This window comes from Penicillium chrysogenum (assembly GCF_028827035.1).
Source record: "Penicillium chrysogenum strain IBT 35668 chromosome Unknown utg000005l_segment0_segment0, whole genome shotgun sequence".
In the NCBI taxonomy this organism is placed as follows: domain Eukaryota; kingdom Fungi; phylum Ascomycota; class Eurotiomycetes; order Eurotiales; family Aspergillaceae; genus Penicillium; species Penicillium chrysogenum.
The window spans coordinates 8790274-8813988 of NW_026622753.1; the positions used below are offsets into that span (position 1 = coordinate 8790274).

The 23715-nt window shown below is 47.4% G+C and overlaps 8 protein-coding genes across 8 annotated transcripts; 4 read left to right on the forward strand and 4 right to left on the reverse strand.

Moving 5' to 3' along the window:
• Positions 1-308: 308 nt before the first annotated feature.
• N7489_011687 (serine hydrolase domain-containing protein) lies at positions 309-2093 on the reverse strand (the record flags this gene model as incomplete). The annotated part of the gene is made up of 3 exons (XM_056717436.1): positions 309-868; positions 931-1142; positions 1201-2093. 3 exons carry the CDS (start codon positions 2091-2093, stop codon positions 309-311), a joined length of 1665 nt encoding a protein of 554 aa, XP_056565058.1.
• A 4327-nt stretch (positions 2094-6420) lies between these two features.
• On the forward strand, positions 6421-7020 carry N7489_011688 (uncharacterized protein; the record flags this gene model as incomplete). Its single annotated transcript, XM_056717437.1, has 1 exon — positions 6421-7020. One exon carries the CDS (start codon positions 6421-6423, stop codon positions 7018-7020), a length of 600 nt encoding a protein of 199 aa, XP_056565059.1.
• A 677-nt stretch (positions 7021-7697) lies between these two features.
• Positions 7698-8069, reverse strand: N7489_011689 (uncharacterized protein; the record flags this gene model as incomplete). Its single annotated transcript, XM_056717438.1, has 1 exon — positions 7698-8069. One exon carries the CDS (start codon positions 8067-8069, stop codon positions 7698-7700), a length of 372 nt encoding a protein of 123 aa, XP_056565060.1.
• Positions 8070-9645: 1576 nt separating this feature from the next.
• N7489_011690 (uncharacterized protein) lies at positions 9646-10454 on the forward strand (the record flags this gene model as incomplete). Its single annotated transcript, XM_056717439.1, has 3 exons — positions 9646-9718; positions 9770-10008; positions 10062-10454. 3 exons carry the CDS (start codon positions 9646-9648, stop codon positions 10452-10454), a joined length of 705 nt encoding a protein of 234 aa, XP_056565061.1.
• A 1252-nt stretch (positions 10455-11706) lies between these two features.
• N7489_011691 (ankyrin repeat domain-containing protein) lies at positions 11707-12404 on the forward strand (the record flags this gene model as incomplete). Its single annotated transcript, XM_056717440.1, has 2 exons — positions 11707-11709; positions 11763-12404. The coding sequence occupies 2 exons, from the start codon at positions 11707-11709 to the stop codon at positions 12402-12404; spliced, it is 645 nt and encodes a 214-aa protein (XP_056565062.1).
• A 2540-nt stretch (positions 12405-14944) lies between these two features.
• N7489_011692 (uncharacterized protein) lies at positions 14945-15366 on the reverse strand (the record flags this gene model as incomplete). Its single annotated transcript, XM_056717441.1, has 2 exons — positions 14945-15307; positions 15355-15366. 2 exons carry the CDS (start codon positions 15364-15366, stop codon positions 14945-14947), a joined length of 375 nt encoding a protein of 124 aa, XP_056565063.1.
• A 2131-nt stretch (positions 15367-17497) lies between these two features.
• On the forward strand, positions 17498-18272 carry N7489_011693 (uncharacterized protein; the record flags this gene model as incomplete). The annotated part of the gene is made up of 2 exons (XM_056717442.1): positions 17498-17653; positions 17715-18272. 2 exons carry the CDS (start codon positions 17498-17500, stop codon positions 18270-18272), a joined length of 714 nt encoding a protein of 237 aa, XP_056565064.1.
• A 2677-nt stretch (positions 18273-20949) lies between these two features.
• N7489_011694 (uncharacterized protein) lies at positions 20950-21605 on the reverse strand (the record flags this gene model as incomplete). Its single annotated transcript, XM_056717443.1, has 3 exons — positions 20950-21142; positions 21191-21208; positions 21265-21605. The coding sequence occupies 3 exons, from the start codon at positions 21603-21605 to the stop codon at positions 20950-20952; spliced, it is 552 nt and encodes a 183-aa protein (XP_056565065.1).
• Between the last annotated feature and the right edge of the window lie 2110 nt (positions 21606-23715).

The window sequence follows — 23715 nt, forward strand, 5'->3', positions numbered from 1 at the left end:
CTTGCCAGAATTATTCATGCCTACTTCACTTTTTACTACATTAAGCCATGAAGATTACGGGTCTCATAATTTGAAAGGAGTGATAAATTCCCTTTCCGGGTCGAAATACGTGAATTCACCTTTTCAAGAATAGAGCTTTACCTGAGCCGTTTGCCCTTTCAAGGGGTGCTACAATGAAAAGCACTTATCAATAGTATCTAGAACCAAGTTTAGAGCCTCGGGGAAGATTAAGTTAAATAATTTTCTCAGCTTGACAATAGATACAGTAACATATGATTAGAAGAAAACCACCGGGTATAATAAATTGATTACGGAATTGGGACTCTCTTCAATACAGCCCGTAGTGCTTTCAACTGCAGAGAAACTGCCATTCCACCAGAGTCCAGATCAAAGACAAATTGATCAAGACCAACGTTCCCATATCTAAACAAGTTCACAGTCTCCCAAGCATCACCGCTACAGAGACCATTGAATCCAAGTGCATTATTGTTATTCAGCCCATTAGGTTGGAGACGGCAGTCAACCGCTTGACCACTTCTCGAAAAAGGTCTACCGAGCTCCTGGAGGATATCAGTCCCATTGTAAATCCATTTCGTAAGCCTGATGCCCGGGCGAGAGTCTGCTTCAAGAATGATGGAGTGAGGCACGTCACCAGTGGATTCATAAAGACCAACAAAGCTCTGTGTTGCCCTTTCCTTGGCTATGTCTTCGAGAGTAGGTAAAAGTAATTGAACTATTCCGTTGCGAACGCCCGATATCACTTGAAGACCAGCTTGTTGCTTTAAAGGTACAGCATCAGATGCTGTCAGGATGCTGAAACCAAGGTCATATTCAGGGATCAGCGCTATTTTGCTGCTGTAGACATTCCCTGATAATTGTCAGCCACTGGTACTATCTTCATAAGATCTGGATTTGGAGTAGTCGCCTCACAGTCACCATCTTTTGTGTACAATTCCACAACTCTATCCCCAACTTGGACACGCTCAATCTCCCAAGGCATTCCTACAGCCTTCGATGTATCTGCCAAGTGTGACTTGGGCTTTAGCCACCTCCGAGTTTGTGCTTTGGAAATAAGATCGCTTCTCAATATGGACTTGCCAAGCGTAGATATGTCGTTCAAGCTCATGTAGTTCGCACCGGCGCTATGAGCGTGTCATCAGTATACAGGCCCACATTCCTTAAGATGTACTTGCCACTTACGGGGAGAAAGCACCAAATTCATTATTCCATCCACACTGTGATGGATTGCCTGGTACCACACCATATAACATCTGGGCTGGGGAAGGAACGTTGTAGCTACTTTGGCGAAGAGTCAGAGGTTCTAGAATGCTTCTGTTGAAAATATTCTCAAATGGCTCTTGTTTCATCCGTTCAAGCGCCAATGCAAAGAGCACGAATCCATCATTGCAGTAAGCAGGGGTATAACTGGGAGGAAAAACAGCCGGTGCATTTGCTAGCCCCCTGATAAGATCATTTTGATCACAGGTCACATATGTACCATTTTTGTCTAGGTATCCACAAACAGGCTTGTCAGCAACGATCAGTGGTGGCAAAAGTGATGGTCGTAGTCGCGGATATCCTGCTACCATTTCATATTCATGCACACTAAAATCATTTAGCCCGTAGTCCCTGGATATTCCAGAAAGATGGCTCGCCAACTCGCTCAAAGTTATCTCCTCCCAATTAGGATCCGGATTGACATGTCCTCTCATTTCGAGTAACTCTGGTACATAGTCCGTGATAGGTTCGTTAAGATGACGATCTCCGACTTGTATAAGGAATGTGTATACAGTCAAAACTTTGGAAATGCTGCCAATTCGATATATGGAGTCGGCGTTGACCTTGTTGGTGCCAAACGAAGCTTGAGTAACAATCTCGGATGTGTGATGACGCTCGTAAAGCAGACCGGGGTCTGAAGCTGAGAATACTGAGATCGAGAAGCTCGTGTTCTGATTCGCACCTGAATCGGAGAGATGCGTACTTAGAAGAGCATCAAAAGATTTGACTGCGATCTGGAACTTGGGATCGGATGCGACGTTCGCAGGCGTTGGGAATGCTCGACCGAGTAGGAGAGAGGCGGCAGATAGTATCATTGTCGGCGTAGTAGCAATTTTTGCCAGAACTGATTGTATGGTGTATATCATAGCTTGCGTACAGTCTCAGACTCACAAGTTTTCGATATCAGGTCTACCTTCAACACTTCACGAACTAATTTCCGGCAAAAGAATCTGAAATGCACTAGTCCATTTCTGTTCGCCGGTGAGTCATTCCGGCAGAAATGTATATATGTACCTCACATGTGACCAGCACCACACAAGTGAGCGGCACGTCGCGGAACACCATATTAAATGCTGATTTTTTTTTTTTTTTTTTTGGCGACTTTATTTCTCCTTGAAATCAATGCCAATCCTTATACTTAATAACATTAGCTACCCTGTGAGACATAATTTCCAATAGATACTTAAATATTTCAATTTCTAGGCCATCCTTAACACATTGAAAATATAGCACATATGTTATAGCGCGTTAAACCGCGAGTGAGCGTACGCTACAATAAAGTAGGCGGTACAACATGCGGTCAGGCAGAAAGTGGATCTCGAAGTACCGCGCCGCGACCAATGCAGAATTAGATTGGCGTAGCTGCATGCATTCGCGCCCTTATTATGTGGATCTCTGAATGGCTTTAGCTACAGTGTCGCCGTAAACCAATCGTCCCAATGCCCTACCACGGTCGCTTCTTTACGTGCTTTGATTGATTCTTGGAGTGTCTCTCTCTAAGGGCGGAATGCGGACGATTAGTGTAAACTGTATAGGTTGGTACCTTTCACCAATGGATTCAAATCTGGAAGCGCCGTTGGAAATTCAAGCCGTCGAGGACTACGGTATGTGGACCATCTTTGTGTTTTCTTGTGCTAGCATAAAAGAGGAAGGATGTCTGCCATTGGAGCCTTCTAAAAAAAGAGAAAAATGGTGAGCCTTGTGAGACTTGAAATCGATTGGCCCAACGTCACGCCATCCCTGCGGGCCTAAGTATTCGACTTATGTCAATTCACTAAACCATTTCAGGAGTAGTGTTATTTGTATTATTCTTGTAATTCTTTTCTATTCCACAAAATATTAGGGGAAAGTATATGTAATATGACGTCTAGGTCGGTTGGACTAAGTAGGGATTTTGACTGATTGTAGATGCCTGTCGATGCAATTCGACGAGATTCCGTGACGTTTTTTTAGGTAAACTGGCCTTGGCTTCCTGGGCGGCTTCCCCGGGGATTTGCGGGGCGGGAAAGGTGGAGGTCAGTGTTTCTAGCTGAATATTAAGCTTCGATAACACCCGTTCAGGATTGGCGGGTTCTAAACCAGCAGCTGTGAACCTATTTTGGGTATTTTGAGCCCTGAAAGCTTCCACGAGCGGTTGGGTATGCCATAAGAAAATCAATTTTGTCGATGTGGTTGATTTTGGCACGCATTTGTATCTTCGACTGACCGACCGTACGATCGCTTTAGAACAGCAAAACAGCCAATCGAGCGGTTACAATAGGTGTCGTGAATGCAGTGGCATACAGATTGGAGTAATATCGTTTCCAGCGCGAATTCGGTCGAATTGAGGTGTTAATGACTTCCATGGCAATCAAGGACTAAAAGTCGATGTCTTTCGCTCCGACTACTAGAAGTCGATGAAATAAACATTTTGTGAAGCCAACGAAGTCCAACCTCATCAGTTGTCCGGACTAAATGCGAAGCGGGAGTCTCCGGAAGAGTTAAGCCACCCTTGGATATAGTTTTTGCCTTAAGGATAATACATGGTGGTAGCGTCCAGCCGGACGCGTTAATTAGCTTGACCAGTCACCCACTCGCAATTTCCAGGTTGTAGAACCGATCGCCGACTGTAGCATTTCGCTCGCGTAATAACCTTCGTAGTCGCCGTTAGGCCCATTGCGAAGCCAGCCTCGTCGAAGTTGTAGATATCCTCGGGTAGGATAGGAAATTGTATGATCATCTTCGGATAATGTCGAACCACTCCCGGATAATCTTTGGATCCTCACATTTTGCACATTTTTAGTTGTGCTTTTGTGAAAAATGTACTGCAAGTTCTAGTTGACGTTGGGTAAAATTATAACCCCATTTGGCGCCGGCAGTTGAATTGGAGTCTCGCCACGTTTTGCAAGTAGAATATCCGCCATTACTCGTACGTGCGACGGTCGAGGCGCTCCTCCATAATCGTCTATAGAGAGTTATTGCATATGCGATTCTCGTTTTGCGTATAGCCGTTGGTGCGTGTTTCGCTGCGGTTGGTGTGCCCTCCTAGGCGGCGGTGAAGGGTAGTGCGAGGTATTTGGAAACGACAGCTGAATCGGTAATTGTAGGAATCTCTTGCTTTTTAATAGCTCCAATAGCTAATAAGGACCTACGCTCTTGCTCGATTGATTTTCGAGAGGATTCAGTGCGCTTTGGTGGCATCGTGGATGGTTTAAGAGAATAGGTTGCGTCGCGGGTCGCGTTTTTTAGGTGGGTGGCCGCTCGCCTACCGATTACGTTACCAGTAGCTTCGCCCTTGGAAATGAACCTAGAGGGAAAGAAAAACAATTTTTTTTTTTTTTTCACCGATAGCAGCCTTCTGTTCGTCCTCCGCGTTAACTTCTGTTGCTCATTTAATGCAGCCCATCAACAACATCACCCGTCTATTGTTGACCGAAGGGTGGGGTTTAAATACAATATCGTTCCAGCTCTTACAACGGCTAAATCGGCTTGATGTTATCCAAGGTGTGGATACAGGTTGGCAAGTCCTCGTCTCCGTCTTCCACTCGGCCAGTTTTGCTTATAACTTTTTGGCACTCTACAGCGTAAGCACAGCTTTCTGTATTTTGACTGGCGGGCGTAGACCAAGGTCGCGTCGCATTGGGAAGAATGAGGGGGTAAAACGGGAGGCGGGAATGCGGAACTTTTCCAACAAGCGGGTTGCCAGATCGCCAGAACTAGCGAGCGATTCTACGTGTGATTCCATGACGCATTACGCTCTATGGACGGTGACACATCGATTATACTACGTTCATTACCATTAATGTATTTCACATGCGAGCGGCGCACCCGCAGAACAATATATGGCCGCTAGCTCTAGAGGTAATTTGGCCGCGTACGAGGAAACTCCCGACTTTGCTGACTTTGGCAGCTGCAATTATTGATCCTGACCGCCTGGATGATCTTGTCAAATTACGCTGTTCAGCGTGCTGGAAGTTCAGTCGGTGAGCAATCAACTTGTTCAACAACCGTGGTAGACAACGAAGTTTAGGGACACAGAATCAAGGGATCTATTGGCGGACTAGCAAAAACTTGCTATCATCGTACACTTGCTTGAAGCATTGCGGCAGTGCAAACTTTGACCTGTCCAACGCCAACCACTAACATTGAGGAAACCCATCTTCCGGCAAAATAGCCAAGTCGCCGACAGACCGTTCGTTCCAAACTTTGAGCACACCGATAAGCCTTCCCCGTACTTCGTCCAACGCGTCATCAATAGTATGCAAGCGAGCTACTTGCTTATCTTGGCTGCGCTTCAAGTGGTTTCCCTCTTTGCATAGCTGGATATTCCCGGTCCGCAGTTTTTCGTTCTCCTCTTCGAGCTGCTGAATATCTGTATGTTTGGAAACGCAGGACTCCCACAAACACCGAACGTACCCCACCAGACGTGCAGCCCGAAATGCAAGCTCGGTATCTTCTTCTTCGATTTGCTTCAAGACATCAAGTATGGGTCGAAAGGGCTCTACAGCCAAAGACTGCTTCTCTATGTCGTGGGTTTTGATCTGTATGGTCAGCGTGGTCCTGTCTGTTCACATCTATTCTTACCGGCAGCGGGGTTACACCAGGAAGCGGGGGCTCCTCGGTTGAAGTTGACTGTGTGTACAGCGGTGCCTCTCCTTGTGTATCCGTCATTTCTGGTGTTTTGCTGGGATTCTCCATGGCTGATAGTGATTCCTCTGTCATGGAGCCAGTGTCTCTTTATGCTATAACTTTGCTCACTACGCTGTAGATGGTGGGGCATGATCAGACGAATGTCACCGTGGTAGTAATGTAGTAGTCCCTCAGCTACTTTGGATTCGACCGGCTTTCAACCTTCACTCCATGTTCCGTCCATATAGCCACTCTTTTCTGGTCCCACCGCCAAGGCTTTAGTGGGGACCAATTATTGAGCAAGCCGCATCAAACTGAGGGCTGCAGTGTTATTTTATCTGAATATGCCGCAATATAGTACAATGACCATTACGGTCTACCGTTCAACAGCCCAAGCGTAGAATGCAACCGCACGTGGCAGAATACAGGATTATCTTAAAGCATTTCCCAGTTGCCACTCTGAGGTTCGAATCAACGAAAACAACACAAAGAGGATAGAGGAGGACGATATTCAAAGATGATGCCTGGGTTAAAATGGCTCTTAACTGTGGTTCCGATCCCGTACTCATTGGGGCTAACCTCCGAACCGTTACAAATTCATGCCAAGCAAAGAAAGGAGGGAAACCGCTCTACACAGTGCTTCGGGCGAACGACTGGTCTGGTGACACCCGCTACGCCGGCGTTACGTCCTTACGTCGAAGTCTACGAACGGACCATCGCTACGACGAAAAAAATCACGAAGTGACTCTGCCAAAGCTCAGCTGGTATAATACAGCTAACAAGATCACCGTTCCTAAAATCAAACTCAATGTCAAAGACATAGTCTTCGGCGCGGAGATAATGGAGTTGAAGGGCAAAACTACCCGAAAGTTGTTTGAACAGAATCCCCTTCGGTCGAACTTCTGCTTTTACTCGAGTGGAAATATTTGCACGCTAGCAAGTCCAAACGTTGTTGGCGTGGGAGCATCAATCTCCCAGCGAGGTGCCCTTACACCCATTTGCGTGTTGAACCTCCCATCCTCTAGGCATCAGGGAAAGACATGGCAGTTCACTATTGAAACACCGGGGTGTCCACCAGTCAAGCCAATCCTGAAAAAAGGAAAATCAGGACCAATTGTTGCGTACAGATACTAATTTGTATTCTTCCGGTGGTGAGATACTGTACATGTTTCTAAGCAACAAGTTCCGACATCAGTCGCTCTTACTGACCCGGAATAAAACTTTTGTTTTTATATTGTCACTCTGTGCGAAGCTAGTGTATCTGCGTCTATATTCTACCAATCAAAATCCTAGCGTAGTTTTCTGTTGAGCCAAATTCCTTCCATAAGCGGCATTAAAAGGTCCATCGACAATGACGTAGCTCACCTAGATGGTATAAAGAGCTAGCTACTGTAAAAGCACCAATTGAAGAGAACACTTTCGGTAAACTGGTCCGCCCGTGGAGGAGATATAGCGCAGCTGCTTCAAGTTTAAATACGTAGGCTCATTTCGATAGTCTATTTGATGACTGACCCTACAGGATAAGCCGAATCATCAAAGAGATTAAGCGGCGAAACGGATTTCTGGCGTGTGTACATGTATACCCAGACGGGGAATATGTATGTTTGGAGCTGAATGTCCAGGGCGTTATCATTGGCTACATCTAAGTGACAACGTGCAAACTCTTCAAATGGAAATGCCATACAACTCTCTGGATTCAGTCTGTACCGCGACTGTGCCACAGTACTGTAAACTAAAAGTTTCCTCTATTGGTTGAAGGTTCGACCTTTCACTGCATTGTTCGTCCACCAGATACTATAGATGGATCAACGCTAGCTCCTTCTGCGTTCTGTTCCTTTCTTTGCTGGTGCGTTCTGTCGGTGTGGCATGGGCCGCAGACGTCGCATCCATTCCTGTCGGGTTTCCTCCGTGGCAATGGCTTTCTCGTGTTCCAGCATGTGCTCAGAAGTATCATCATCTGCACCAAATGCGGTAAGAGATGTCCACCACGTCTCTGGCTTCAAGCATCTCTGCTGAAACCGCAGTCGAAGCGTAGGCTGGTCTCGCTGCAATGTTGATTCAGCCGGGCTGTTGACACCCTTAGGCTTCCGCGACGGGCGCTTGTTAGGGCGGCGACCAAGCAAGGGCATGGCGTCGAGCTCGTCTCCCGGGCGGCGCGTTGGCTGACGAGAGATGACAGGCATTATTCCGGATAATGCGAGGGATGATGTTTCGACTGGGGTTTCCGATGCTATTTATCGTCGCCAGGACCATACGTACGAGGAAGTGTTGTTCATTGTCGCATTCACTTGTCACATTCAACGCATATCCCTAAATTGTCCTTCCTCACTTAATAGCTCGCAAGAGGATGAAAATTGTATTCGGCAGCACGGCCCATACTTGGGCGACGTAAGAAAGTTGATTGTACGCTCTGCCGAGTTCGCTCGCTGTCACATAATGTCATGGTCATATGATAGATTGGATCTTGAGATTAGTGCGGAACCAAGTTTGAATTTTTTTTTTTTCGCCATCTAATTGACAGTCAAAGGCCTAGGAGTTACTCTGAACCGGTGGGATTATCTGATGGTTGGAAATACAATACGACGGTGCAAAGACACAACGACCGAGATACATCATAAACGCTTAGTCTGTGAATCGGTCAGTCAAAAATCAAGAGTTGAATGGTTGATAAGTAGCCTGTTTAAATTGAGGGATGGGTGTTTGGAGGGCGGCTGGGTCTCACATATTTGGGCTAGAATACGTGGCCATCACTGAATGACTATCCATCTATAAAAGCCCTAGCCAATCCCCAATTCGGATATCCATGGTACGCCCTAAATTTGTCGGACCCCTCTACATTCTCCGTCATGGACCTACCAGCCAGTGATTCTGCTTGCAAGAGCGAAAAGTGTTTGCCAAGCGAGCTTGAGAAACAAGCAAGCAAACAACTCAAACCCGAAATGCAAACGATTGAAACATACAAAGATACTCGGAGTTTGGAGCGTCAGATGAGTGTCAGACTCACTATCTCCTGAGTTATGTGCAAAACCGGGATCCTTCTGATGCATTACGGGAATTGTATCAGAACTGGTGAGGTGGATCCGGTTGTTCTCGATCACGCTAATGTGAGATAGGAAGGGCTTCTTCCCGCGTCTGCTTCCAGGACGTTCAGGTTTGATTACAATTTCGCAACGGGAAAGTTTAGTCGGGATAGACAGAGCCTGCTTGACAGATGTGAAGAAGCCAACATTGTGCGCTCAGCGGCTCATAGGCCAAGGTAGTAAATTGCGGAGTTCACTCACTTGGATCGTTCGTCACAATACCTTTCCTATGGTCCTTGAGAACACAATATCAGCCATCTACGGGCTTCCTCCCAAGCCAACCTTTCCTGCGGGGCAGAATCCGAATTCTGCAGTCGGATGGAAGGCCCCCGACTGGTCTAACAAGCGGCAGAAGCGAAGTTAGATAGTCAGCCGAGAGCGAGGGTGAAATGCGGTGGATGAGGACTCATGGTCGAAGGAGTCAATTCTCCAGGCTATGGTCCCAAATCTGACGAATATTGCTAATACATTTGTCGTGGTTCAATTAACGTTGCCCGAACTTCATAGCCAGTTGACAATTCCCATCGGTCAACTGTGGTCATCCGTAACCGGATGTTCATGCTTGGTCAACAATCAGGTCGTCTTCAACCGTTGGCTCCTCAATGCATAAGATCCTGGATGCCTGGACTGTACATATATCAAAGGGCTTGCAGTCCTGCCTTGCGAATCGAATACAACCATGGTCCTCACCAGCAATGAGAAGCGCACTTTCTTCAGACAACAGTGCCGTGAGGCATTAGCAGCCCATATACGTATGTCGTCATTCTTCCCTCCGCCTGATGAGCGAAATTAATCCGGGTCAGATGACCGACTTGGCCTTGTCGTCGCTCCCAGCCAAGTCCGTCTACAGCCATCGGCCGGGGTTGGATACGCTTGGTCGGTGACGGAATCCAAGAAGAGCTTGTTGCAGTCAAACTTGGGCAGTGGAAGTGTCGGCCTGTACAGGTCCATTTGCGAAGAACTAAGCCGGTCGCTTGAGGCAGTTACTCCGCAGACGCTGCAGGTTGCCCAGTTAGAACGGGACCACTTGCCAGCAGAAGAAGTGAGCCTTGTGATCCCTACACTTGGCCAATGCAACACTAAAGTTGGATATAGTCTGGGCCGGCCCGTACGGACGAGGAGCAAAGCGGCTCTTTCACGGCAAAGATCCGCGAGCTGGAAAGCGTCAATCATGGAATGAAGCACGAGCTTGACCGCACGAGCATCCATCTCCAGGAGTCCCTCGACGAGAATCGCACATTACACGCAAAAATTCGTCGGCTTCAGGGCGAGTTGGATAGTAGTTCATCTCGAGCAACTCACCTAGAAGACGAGTTGGTCCGTGTCACAAATGGGATCACCAAAGCTATGCAGGCTTTGCAGGATCATCGCGCCCAGCAATGGAGCAGGCCAAACTTGCATGGATGCAGACAAGATGAATCTGGTGAGAGCATAGACAGCATGGCGCCAGGAATATCGCAGGCTCCGCTATGCGACGAGGTGGCTTGACTGACAATGTTGTCGCGTTTTCGCGTTAACTACCGAGCGCTAGTGCTCCGGCCAATGGGTGCTGTTGAGTGGACCCGAAGTTGAACCCCCGTTTTGGGACATATCACTTTGCGCCCATCGCGACGCGGTTATAACCGTGCAGTGAACGCGTTTTTACGCGAGAGAATGCGGGTGGTAGATTTATAACATACAAGAAGGAGGTAGCGACCGCGAAGGACTCTCCTAGGCCGTGGACAGCCATGTTCACTAGGTTCGTGGTTGAAACTTCAAATCATACCATGCATTATATATATCCTGAGGTTACCTTTTAGAAACTTTAATGCATCTGTTGTATGCCAACCGCACATGTACGCGGAGCACAATTTATGCCTCCATACAGGCACTACAGCACTACTACCAGAGTCTAGCCCTATTAACCTAGGGTCTGGTCGTGTAATTGTGCTCAAAGCTCGAAGCAATCGCTACTAGACATCCTGCTTGGCAGATTGCGTCTAACCTAAGATGGCTAGACCATACACGTGACAGACCACACCGCCAGTAGGACACAAGCGATTACACGTGATCAAGTATATTTCGATGTTCCTGTAGATGAAGAACATGATATCGAAACCGGTTCGTCTGGTCGCCACATATATGTGCACAGGGAGAAACTTATCTGGAGGCTGCTAGTCATGACCAATGTGCGATGCTCGAATCGGATAAACCAGTAAGCTGCTTTATTCGCCATTTAGGACTGACTGTCTTGACGTAAATCAGATCGATCAACTACAGGTCGACAGATCATTCAAACCCATCCCAGAGTCTGTAACGCCATCGCCTGGTACCTACATCAATATTTGGGGCTGTTCTTTCATTCTAGCTGGACCAAATCTGGACCTTTCTTAAATGCACAAATGCCGTAGAATCTCAATCATAAAGATCATGTTTCCAATGGATCGGGTCTCTATAGAGCCGAACAAAATCTCGGATGCCAAAGAGACGCTCCCAGGAATACGAAACTCCTCAATGCTCAGACAGCGTTCCCAGGACCACTAGCCCGTTGCTACATCAGTAGGTAGGAGAAAACTGATGCTGGGCGGTGGCCACCAGTGTTATTTAAGCTTCTTCTTTACCTCGTCATCTCGCATTTGCCTAGATTCTTAACTCAAGAACACTCAATCATTGCTATCACTGGTCATCTTCGAACCAACAAAGCCCATCCAAGCGACACGATTTGTCCCTTTTCACTAACTGAACTCCAGCGCCCAAAATCATGGTATGAAGAGTTGAAATGATTGAAGCCTTCCAGATGCTGACAATGCCATGCAGATTAATATTCTCGACTGCCCAACAGAGATCCTTTGGATCATAGCCAGCACCTTACAGGGAAGCGATATTTCTACTCTTGCTCGTACACATTCAACACTCTATCCCAAGCTACGCCTAGCCCTGATCAAATACAATATCAGGCACCAAAAAAGTTCTGCGCTTCATTGGGCCGCCAAAACCAACGATCGCCCCTTTGCAAAGACCTTGCTTTCCTACCGAGCCGACGTAGATGCAATGGTCGATGGTCTCTCTCCTCTCATGATGGCCGCTAAACATGGCTCAGAGCTGGTTACGGATCTCCTACTACGCAAAGGAAAGCCGCGCGTGAATATGAGAAACGAAAACGGCATATGTGCTTTGTGGTACGGCGTGGAGAAAGGGTCAGTTGCGGTCGTGGACCAGCTCCTTCAACACTCTCGTGTTAAGATCGATCTTCCAAACCGGGAGGGCCAAACGGTGCTCTGGCTTGCCGTGTTCAGGAGTAACAGAGACTTGGTGAGTCTGCTACTCTCAAGAGGCGCCAATCCCGATACCACGGACCGGTACGGAATATCACCATGGATCCAGTCATGCATCAGGGACAGGAACTCCATCAAATATCTGCTCCTAGATCACCGGCCGCATCGAACCATTGCTGTTTGATATCATCGTGCTGACGTACTCGATGCCACTTTTTGCAGAGGAAGAAGGATACAAGGTCGCTAAGCTGGGAGTCAAGTGTAGAAAGATTGAATGGGCTTCGTGCAAGGTTGTCCAACTTGTGCCGACCTTCTTTCAGGGTCTCTTTCTTCACAATCAACTGGCAAGCGTCTCCTTTCTTGGTAATGCCACAGCACGTCTTATTTTCCCTAAGGGGCCCCATCTGACAGATAGTCAAGGGGTCCCAAAGCCACTGGGAGTCTGACATCTTGCGCGTAGTACGTGGGTGAGAGGCGAGGAATGTATCAAGGCGGTGGTGGCGACTAAAAGACAAACCGCTAAAGATTCATCTCAGCATTTATAGTAATCCTTCTCTGTTACCAGAATTTGTTACGCATGGGGTTGTGTAGTGACATGGGTGGCAATAATCAAAAGGTCCTTGGCTCGCAGGGCAGATGTTTGAGCTCCCAGAAGTACTCAGTCTCCTGGGACCTGAAAATGTGTTCCTGGAAACCGGATGGGTGCTCCCAGGAACGGCATGGGTATTCCCGGGAGCTCAGAGACTCCCAGGAACCCATACGTGAGTCCCAGGAACCAGAATTCCGTTCCCAGGCAGCTAGCAGCCTTTAGCCGTTGGTAAAAGTGCACACCTATTGGCTACATGAATGCTTACACAACATTGGTCTCTGTGAGGGTCTCACGTATACATAGAGGTGGATAGTGTTTCGGGATGAACAATCGATATTAAGAACAACTATAGTTGACTCTAGATACAAGACGTAGCGCGAGGAAGCAAAAGAAAGGTAGCTTCCTCGCGTTCAGGGGAACCCATGTACACCATGTGGGTCCCGTGCGGATCATATCTCCATCCGTTCCGCATGCTTCATCTATATCCTTGACAGTCTCTATCATCCGGGTCGGTAAAACGTCCTCAGGTAACCTCGCGTTCCTAGGAACAAGTACCGCTTTCCTAGGAGACATGAAAGGCGTTCAGCACGTGTAGCGTAGAAGCTCCGATTGTAGAGATGAACACCAAAAGCCGTTGGAGCTCTTCGGTCTCACTAGACTATTGGACCGTCCGGTCGAAGGAGGGTTCCACTGAGCGTTTATTAATATAAAAGATTTGTCCTCGAAGATCTACGAGCCTCCTCGCTTGCTCTGTTTTCAAATCTTTCTTCTCTTTGGTGTGCGTTGTATCTACTTCACATCCTCTTGTCTGTCCACCAATATGGATTGGAGCTCTGACTATCTTCAGTCAATCCTCGGCCTAATTATTGGCGATCCCACTCATCGTTTGGGGTGCCGATGGGTTGACGATAACGGAGTCTGTTGCCAAAATCCCGTGTCCAAGGATTCACGGATAAATGGAGCGATATGCCTTAAGATGTTCTAAGATCTCCCTACCGGTCACCCACCTAAAACGAGACTCTCAGATGCTGCAAGGTACATGCTATGTCCAGAATGCAGGCGTCATTTCTCCCGACCCAGAAAGTGCGCCTAAAGATGGATGGATCGGTTATATGCCCAAGCCAGTTAAATGGAGGAAACCACTCAAACCCAGAAGGACGGGCACTGGTCCGTTTCGCTAGCACAACACTGGCTAACTAGTCTCTCCTACGAAATCGGCATAACAGGTACATTTCGACGCCTAGATCGTGACGATCGGTTCTTATGGACCGCAAGGAGGTGACGGCAACGTTTCGATGAGGAACATAAACACACTCTCGATGCAACCTGAGAGCCAGCTGGTCGCTCCGTGAGATCTTGGAGATCACACAAAAATTTCATTACAACCATCTTGCCTGTAAATACATTATTTCCTAGCCAGCGGCCCCAGCCATAAACTAAATCAAAACATGAAATGATCCTCTTTGCTGACCCCTATCTTGCTTTTTTGGTCCCGGATCCCTGCTTCACACCAAGGGCGGCCCGGTTTGCTGGCTTATTGAGGAGCAGCCACTTCACCTTCTCATTACTAGCCCTTTACTATATTTGATTTAGTATTGATGTAAGAAGAGAATGTTCATATTGGACTGCATACCGAGCTCATGGCTGTCTGGATGCGTCTTCTGTCTCTAGAACTCCTTAGATAGTAACTCTGGCGATGGCGCTGCCGATCGTCGAATGCGGTCCCATTCTAATGCAGCTTCAAGGGAATCAGAAGTAGATTTAGCACGGGGTAGCGAGTTGGCGATGCTAGACTGGGAAAGATCGTCTCCCAGAATATGTTGAAGCTTCCGCGTCATCTTCTAGGCACGACAGAAAATCAGTTGAGTTTCCATAATCAGAACAAACTCGAATATAAATGTGACTGTCTTAAGGGAAGAAGTGTTGTAAACCGAATTAAGGAGATAACAGCATATATATGTGCCAACGTTGAGACAACCCCATTTCAAGTACCATAGCAAACTGAATCTAATATATACATGTAATGATGACCGTTCTGCACGAACAAGCTGTAAACAATCTTGGTCACTCCGCACACAGAGACCAATATACATGATCAGGAGACGATGCCCGGTGAACCGTCGTTAAGCTATGACTTAGCTGCACTGTTCCGCAGCCTTCTCGCTGCCACTTTCCGAGTCACCACCGGAATTCTCACCGCTATTGCCTAACTCCTGTGCTTCCAATTGCTTCAACAGCATATCAAGCATTACCTTTGTTGACTCCGGCTCTTGGCCGGACTGGTTGGCACCGCGCTCCTTCAGCCAATGATCCACCACGCCTCCCAGTTTCTGGCTGAGTTCAAAGAAGATATCCGCTAGTCTGGATACATGCTCCAACTCCTCAGTCGCCTGCTTCTCGGCAGCCTTGGAAGCGCTCAGTTCCTGTTCAAGTTTGGACTGGGCTCGTTCTGCCCGGACTGCTCGAATGTCGAGCCTCGCGAGAATTCGGAGATATTCCTATCTTGGAATTAGACGCGGCTTCAGAAAGGGGTTGATTTGCCTACCGAGGAATCCATTCTGTCAAGTACAAGATAGGTACTGAGTAACTAGCGGATGGGCTTGATGCAAGCAGCAGGAAGCTTGTTCGAGCAACTGAGGATATTATGCATGTATTTATAGCTCTAAATCAGTAGTCAGCCTCCAGGTGGGGAATTGGACTTCCAATAGACTCACTTCTTGCGGGCCATGAACGGTCCTTTTGAGCTCTCTTGACCGTATACGGTTAACCGGCCCAATTTTGAAACGACTGCGAGAGCCCGAGAACATTGGTGCAATGCACAACCTGACCCAGTGCCTTATGTACTGCCACTGGGGTCATATTAAACCTTCTCGTGCTCTTCCGACCTAAAGCCTGCGTATGTATTGCATCAAACCACGTCTCGACTTGAACGAAAACAGCGAAGATCGGAATAGTAAATCGTAGTTATCTGTCGTCCAATGCGTGGAGTCTGTGGCTCCAGTCCTCCATCCCACAAGACGATTGCCCGGTGAATTGGATAACCTGATCTCTCGGAGTTCATCAGTGGAGCACAAGCAAACAGGCATGGGAAATGGGTTCATAACACAAGGGCATTCCAACTATGAACCAGTTGGAGCAATCGTACCGTCCATTGAGATCTGCTTTCAGCAAGGTCAAGATTGGAGGACCGCAGTGGACGGTGCTGTTGCAAGCATAGTGATCTGGTTGATAGGAGTAATTGTTAACCGTCGACCTTGGGCAGGGACTAAGACGATATTCAAACCGAATCATACCACATATTCATTGACCAGGACAAACTTCTGTATGCACGCCAGGCTGACAGTATTCCTCGTTGACAGCGACCGAGTACTGCCAGATGGAGACGAAGGGAACCGCGGCATTTGAGATGACAGAAAGAAGTCTAAACCCGTTAGGGAAGCTCAACTGGGCCAGTGCCGTGTGTGACATACTTAACGCGTGCCAGAGGTCGAGACCGAGCCGAATCGCGTACTTTAGCTTATGACTTCTAATAACGGGATAACGGAAATTATGCGACAAGGATACGCGATGGTAGCATAATACTCGATATCTGGTTGTGTGGCTGCACTATTGAGTCGCGTTCGACTGGAGGGTGGGGTAGTCTTTGAGGATCCACGAATCGGCGCCCCGACTAATCTCCACTGATCGCCCAGAGCCTAGTCTTTTTACGAACGTGGATCTGAGAATGGTCCACTACTGTTGCCGCAAATTACTTACGGCGTGTATCATACTGTAGATTGGAGATCATTGATAGACAGCTTCAGCTTAATATACCATTATGGAAAAGTAACTTAGGAGAGATGATTTAAAAATGAATAATATATCGTTACCTACCGGTTCCTGCTCGGCAAGATAAGCTGTGTCATGATATAGTTTCGAGCAATTAGCGGCGACGAGTACGACCGAAAGTATACCGTCCCTGGAACATGTCTAAACCGGTCTATGTCTCAAACTCAATTCAGAAAATTGACTAATGCTCTGTTTATGTTTCAAATGGAACTTTAGTTCCGCGCGGCTCAATATGCCCCGAGACCGCTAACGGAATGGTCCGCCAATGAGACATAGGATGGAAGATTAAAGCTGTAAGCAATAAGACAAGGTAGATGAGTAACATACGCGGGTAGCGAGAGCCGGCACTTGGCGAAATTGCATGGGCCTGGCAAAGCTTGGGCCGTATAAATGAGCCCGGGTTCAATTTTCGAGGATTATGTCTATTGAGGATGCGTACTTCGTCACGAAAATGTTCAACGCCTAACCGCAGAATCATAATTGATGGAACGCGATCATCGTTGAGGTACGTACCGGTTAAGTGGTGGTTTAAGTGATGGTTAACGGTCCCCAGAGAGCGTGAAATGAAGAAGCGAACGGTCGATCTTCGCCCTCAAATGTAACCATATCGTGAAATTACAGGATAACCGTTATTGCGGGCCGTTTGTCTCAATATGGACCAATGACTGGGCATTCGAACGGTCAACCTCACAATCCCGCGGCACACATTGAACGGCTGTGTGCTAACTCATTCCGAACTGTTTTGGCTACCGGCTTGTACGCCGGAGACCTATAAAAGCTCACCTTGCCCCCCGAACGGTCAAACTTGAACAAAGAGTCACTCCTTGCGAAGAAATCCATTCCAGAGTGTTGACGTCGATATGCCTTCCCGTAGAACGGCAACCCAAGCTCCCACCCGCATTGGTCAGGGCAGTTCCGAGCCAGATGTTGCTCCCAAACGCAGTCGACGTCCACCTACCGCCGGTCATGATGACCCTTTGTCTGGCACTCAAAGCGCAAACCTTCATACACCATTGGTACGTCCTGCCATCACTATCCCCTCAATGCAAGTATACTCAGCCCGAATGTGGAATCTAGATCTCCTCGCCAATAGCGAAGACCCCGAAAAAAAAGCACTGGAAGATTGTTCATCGAAAATGCTTGCAGGGTTTTAAGGACGCTGATAGAGAGCGGGACGAGCTCTTACGATCCATACAACGACTCGAAGCCGACAACGCCCAAGCCACGGCAAAGATTCGTCAGCTGAGTGACACCAATGACCAGAATCTGGGCAAGGTTCAAACACTTGAGGCTCAAATATCCAGTCTGAAACAGCAACTCGAATTTGCACAGGCTTGTTGCACCACCGGCGATAATCTGCTGCCCATACTACTGGAGGTCAGCGGCAATTTCCATTCTGCGCAGAGCCAGCTCGACAAGAAGATAGAGGCAGAAAAAAACAAGTTTGCATTTGCTGGCTTATCTGCTTCTGATGTGCTATGGCCGGCCCATAACGGGCAGATGGGTTCGTTTGGTACCAACTCGCTCCCAAACTATCCAATACCGAATACGCTTTCGTCGACCAATCAACAAGCGCCGGTCCAATCCAACCAGCAACCTCTCCAGGCAGCCAGCCATTATATCCCGCAAATTTGAAGAGAAAGTGTGTGCTATCATGAAGGAATTACGGGGTTGTCCATGTAGCCAGTCAGAACATGAATCAGCAAACACCATCATCCACGCAGTGCGTCTACGCAGTACTCGTAACACCTAGACAAGAAACATCCAGTATATTCGATACACCAGATCGGAGAAGTTGAGTAGATTCATGACTATAGTTGCATGGTCATACTATTCTGTCTTCCCGAACACGAAGATCGTACTTGTACACATCTCCATTAGGACCCACCATGTCAACGGCCATTCGCCGGAGATTATGGTGGCTTTCGACCGAAATATGCCTTACCGCGAATGATAGTTTTCGCGTTTCCCTATTTACTGAAGCCGTAGGAGTGCCTGCCATTATCCGAAATTGCAGGACGCTAGCCCGACTGTAGGCTGAAAATGAAAGTCCCACTCGTCCACGACAGACTCGTCTATGGTACTTCTTTTTGACTGGTGTCTCGTTTCAATTACGTCAAGTTCGTGAAATGGCGTCTATGCGATTATTTTGCCGCATTTGTCATGTAGTGCATCCATAACGCCGGTGGCCTGGTTTTTCGACTTAAGCTAGGTTGGTTCGGCGTCAGGATCACGAAGCATAAGCTATGGCACACAGTCCGTATGTCATGATCTCACTGATCTACCGCTCTCTTGCTAACTCCAAAGTAGTTCGTTGTCCCTTAGATTGTTAAGCAGTCTCAAAGAACTTTGACCAAAGCGATTTCTATCTGTACTCAAAATTTGTCACTACGCTTGGGCAGATTAATGAACCAATCAGAGCGGACCATTGGCGAGGACTTTTGCATCAGTCGCGCGCGCCAGCCTAGGCTAAGTCCGAGATCAGCGTCAGATCCTGGTAGCGCAAGATCTTCGTGTCGATCTGACAGATCCACAAATCGTCCTTTTGAAATGGTGCGACAGTCACGCAACAATGCGGGAGCTGGTGTGGAGTCATATCGGTTGAGGGATGCTAGTATGTGAAGCTATAGCCGCCTGTTATACGACAATGCTGCAAATGTGGTGATCTGAATTTGCTCTGTTGATCGAAGAACAAGCGATCCTAAGAAGGAACACCATCTCGGTATATCATATATCCCTGCCCGACGTAGAATAATCGACGTAGTCTTGGCCCCCAAATCCAGGGGAAATGGTGCCCTCCGGAAACCGTGGGCCCGATCTGCGGTGTGGTGGAGCATTGAGCTTCTTCCCCGGACAAATCGCAAGGCTTCTTGTAGTCTAGACTCATCTTTTCCAATGGCAGGAGAGCTTCGCGGCAATTCGGGATTATGAACCGGGTAATCAGTATGTGACCGTCCCTTAGTCTGGATTGAACGGTGTTGTAAACATTAAGGGAATTAAAGGATGCCTGCAATGTTGTGTTGACGTATTGGTACGTCGTGCATGTCTCCATAGGTAGTGCTTGGTAAAAATCTTCTAATCACTTCTTTCTAACCATATTTGGTCTAGAGCCTTATTGCGCCAAAAATCAGAACCGGGCCGTGGGGGCCCTTGTCGGCACGGAACGTGAGCTTCTTACGTCCCATGGCATGCATAGCGCACAGATCCATTCGACATGAACTTCTTGATCTACCATTGGCACATTGACTTCAGGCCATCCACCACGCCTTCAGGTCTTAGCAGCTGCAAATGGGTTTATTCTCTTCATCGCGCTAAAGAATTTGGAATTCAAGCCCCGCTTAGCGCAAAATCTCGGCACGCATGGCTCAGAAGACGTTGGTAAATATCGTATTGGCTAATTCCCATACTAGGAGTGGAGAGGACAGGGGGACTCGCCGGAATTTCTCTTTTGATGATGTAGATCCCTTGGCTAAACCTAGTCAGGTAATAATAAACTTGAAGCGAACCAACATCCGAAATGGAGGCTTTTGGAGGTCAGGGTCTCAATCGGCCAAAACCAAAGCCCTAAGTCCGTGCGATCCTTGTCCAGATTGTCTGGACCAAGATTTCTAAAGCAGGCGCCAAGAAAGTAAAGGAATCGCGCAAGTTAGGCATTTTGGCATAAAGAGTAAGTCTGTAGCAGACCCCTCGACAGCTAGATCCTTGTGTAGGCGGAAGCGAGATCGCTTGACGGAACTACTCGCCAATCCTATGAAGGATGTAGCCAAGTACCAGCGGTGCGATGCGGAATGACATGTTCTCCTCTCTGGATAAATTCACGACAGACGGGCTCTAATTCGTCATACGCTTCCGCGGCGTTAAGAGCTCGGGATACGATTGGTTCATTAGGGAAATTAATAAAATTAGCACCATGCGTGGATCTGTGGGGAACGGTGGATACCGTAAGAAAAACGGGTCAGCTTGGTCGATCCGGGCACAACTGAGCTTTCCCCGACAAATCATCAAACCTTTCTTACTGTCTAGACCAATCCGTCGATATCTAAAAAAGCATCGCCGTCATAATTATCTGCCTGTGGTTGCTCTCAATATACTACAGTAACGAATTCACCCTTAGAATAATAAATCCGATATAATGGTACTTCCTAAATGGCGCGGTTCTGGCGCGGAACTTGGCCGAAGACGACATGTGGTCCTCTGAACACTGCTAGGAGAAGGCCACAGCATTATCTCTCATAGGGACGAATTACTCAATAACCCATTTTATTTCGGGTAACCCATTTGGGTCTTATGAAAGATAGTGACTGATATTTTCTCACTGCTTTTGACGCTTAGAACCCACGGACTCTCGATTCTTGACTGCGTCCCTACTCGACAAAACCTCCACTTGTTTCCTCAATGCGATCACTTCTTTTTTCAACGCGTCTATAGCGCCCGTCTTGTCTGCAAACCTTTGCTGCATTTCCCGATTCCATAGGTTCTGGTCTGTGAGTGAGTCTGCATTGGATCTAAAGCGTGTTAGTATGGGATCCAGATTTTGTTTAAGAGAAACTTACTGCACCCGTACATCTAACCTAGGATTAAAGCCATCAACATGGGGTATCTCATAGGGCGATGGGTTCAGACTCACTCTGCCATACATTCGATCATATTCAACATGCATTCTGTGGGGTACTCAGGGTTCAAGGATTTTATAGATCTGGTTCTGCCCCAGTCCACGCTCTCAGGTTTCTCGGTGCGTTGTTCCTGAGTCTCCTCCTCATCGCTGAATTCATTCACTAGGGTAGCCTTGCGTTCGTCGTCGGATTCGTCGGTCTGCTGAAAATGGCAGTCGTAGTCTACAGAGCCGGCGATTGACGTGGGCGGGCTCCCACTAATGTTTGGCTCCGGTGAGCCCGATGAAAGCAATTGAGACATTCGGTCTACATATCGCTGCGAACCACCATGAGTTGGATTGCTCTGGATACCCATTGCTACTGTCTTGAAGTAGGTCAAGCAAAGGGCTGGGGAAAGATTGTGAAACGAGGAATGCGTTGTAGTGAAGAATGGGAGAGTTGGCTTCTTTAAAAACCTAAAAGTGAAAAGGAACCAGTACCCAAACAAGTCTAGTAGTGATTATATGAGTTCAGTGTCTTCGTATATCCTCCAAAAACGGAAGGAAAAAAAAAAAAAAAAAAAAAGGGGAAGAAATAGAGAATTTAATCAATGCCACTACTAACACAGGGCCTTCTCCGAGTCTTGTATGGGCCTTCGGGATGGTAAAACAAATGGCAATTTTAGTGAGGTGAAATAACCGTTAAGTAGGGTCTGTGCTTTTCTCAAGTGTATCAGACCCCACCAGATGCAATTTTTACCATTTTATTTATTATTTAATATGCGTACTTACTTGCATCCTCTGTTTAATCAGTTTAATTTTATATCATTATTCGTTACGTTAATTTTATTCTATCATTATGTTAAACACATTTTTTTTTAAATATATATTTTTACCTTCTTGAACGATTTTTACACGCTATGACCAACCGATTGACTGACTTAAGGTTTATACCGAAGGTGACAAATACCTCGGATATCGACCGTTTCACAACCGGTATAGTGACCACATTTACCTCACAAAACTGTAGGCATCTTTTGCCAACTTGAACGGCCTGTTTAGCTCGCGCATCCATAGAATTTGACTAGACTTGCCTGGTAACAATATGCCACATTTCCATTGCATCCGCACTTACTGTTTTCCCTTAGTATCTGAACGGAAGCTTTATAACCGGCCTAGGTCTGGATGCATCTGGTAGAGAACCGTTGACTAGGTCTTGTCGGGCAAGCCCACACTCACCGTTGTAACAGAAGATCGCAATTAAACACGGCTGCCGTGGAACTTTTCCATCCTTGATAAACCCGTGGTCACCCCAAGTTCGACCGCATTTCCTTCTACAATTTTCGCTGTGCCTGAACCTTACACCAACTCACCTTCCACTGCCACCCTCATTCAGAGGTCCGTCTGTCATCGAGATGTCTAGAAGGAAGATAGTTAGAACCGACAAGATTGCCTGGTCTTCATGGGAAAAGCGGAACCTTCTTTCTTGGTTGCACCAGCATCGAGGGATGTCTTAGAACGAAAGAGCCAGGGCATACTTCAGGCAGTTCCGCGTGAAACGAACGGGCGAGGCATTGAGATGCAAACAGAACTACCTATTACGGAATCTACGGAAGCTTCACTCCATCCAGGGAATCCCGTCTGAAACCTCCAGCTCAGAGTTACCTCCACCGCAAGTCCGACGCGAAGAAGCTCGGAGATCTTGCTTGCCGTCTCTTCCAATCTTCACACCTAGAGGCTCCCGCACAACAAATTGCCATTTGATCCGTGCGCTGGAGCAGCTGGCTGTTTCAGAACGCCGTTGCTTGACGAATGACTCGGATAGTGCAAACGAGAGACTACCAGGTAAGATACAGCGGCAGCCTAGGCTACGGGCCAGGAAGGTTAATAATTCCATAGGTTATACGATCCGACTGCCGCACACTCTGATGTCCGATCTAACACGCAATGCTTCATACCATTGGAAGTTTGTACATCGTACGGCAGCTGCCACGAGAGCGTCACGTAATGCTGCGATCTTATGATCCTCAACATTTACCATGTTCTGCGCACAACTCAACGGACATTACACTATCCATTCTTGCACCTTTCAAGGTATTCATGTATATATAGATAATGTTGACACTGAGGGTCTGCTCTGGCTTTTCACCGGTGAGCCCATTGAAGACTGATAATAAAGTGCACAGTATTGCCCCTGTAAGAAGATATAGCGTGATTCCTAGCCTTTCCCGAACACCTGAGTTTAAACATACTTGCTACAGCGCGGCGTAGTGTTCTGACCGGATTGATCGCCTGTAATATAATGATATTATATCTACTATTGGAACTGCCGCGCACAGGGCACCAGCAGCTCCATGGTTCACATTGGTAGAGCCTCACGCGAGTGAGGCTGTAGTAATTAATGCTTACCTTTGGAATGTACTTTGATTATTTACGGTGGTGTACTCTCTACAATCTAGCTTTACCGCCAGCGATATCGGTTTTCTT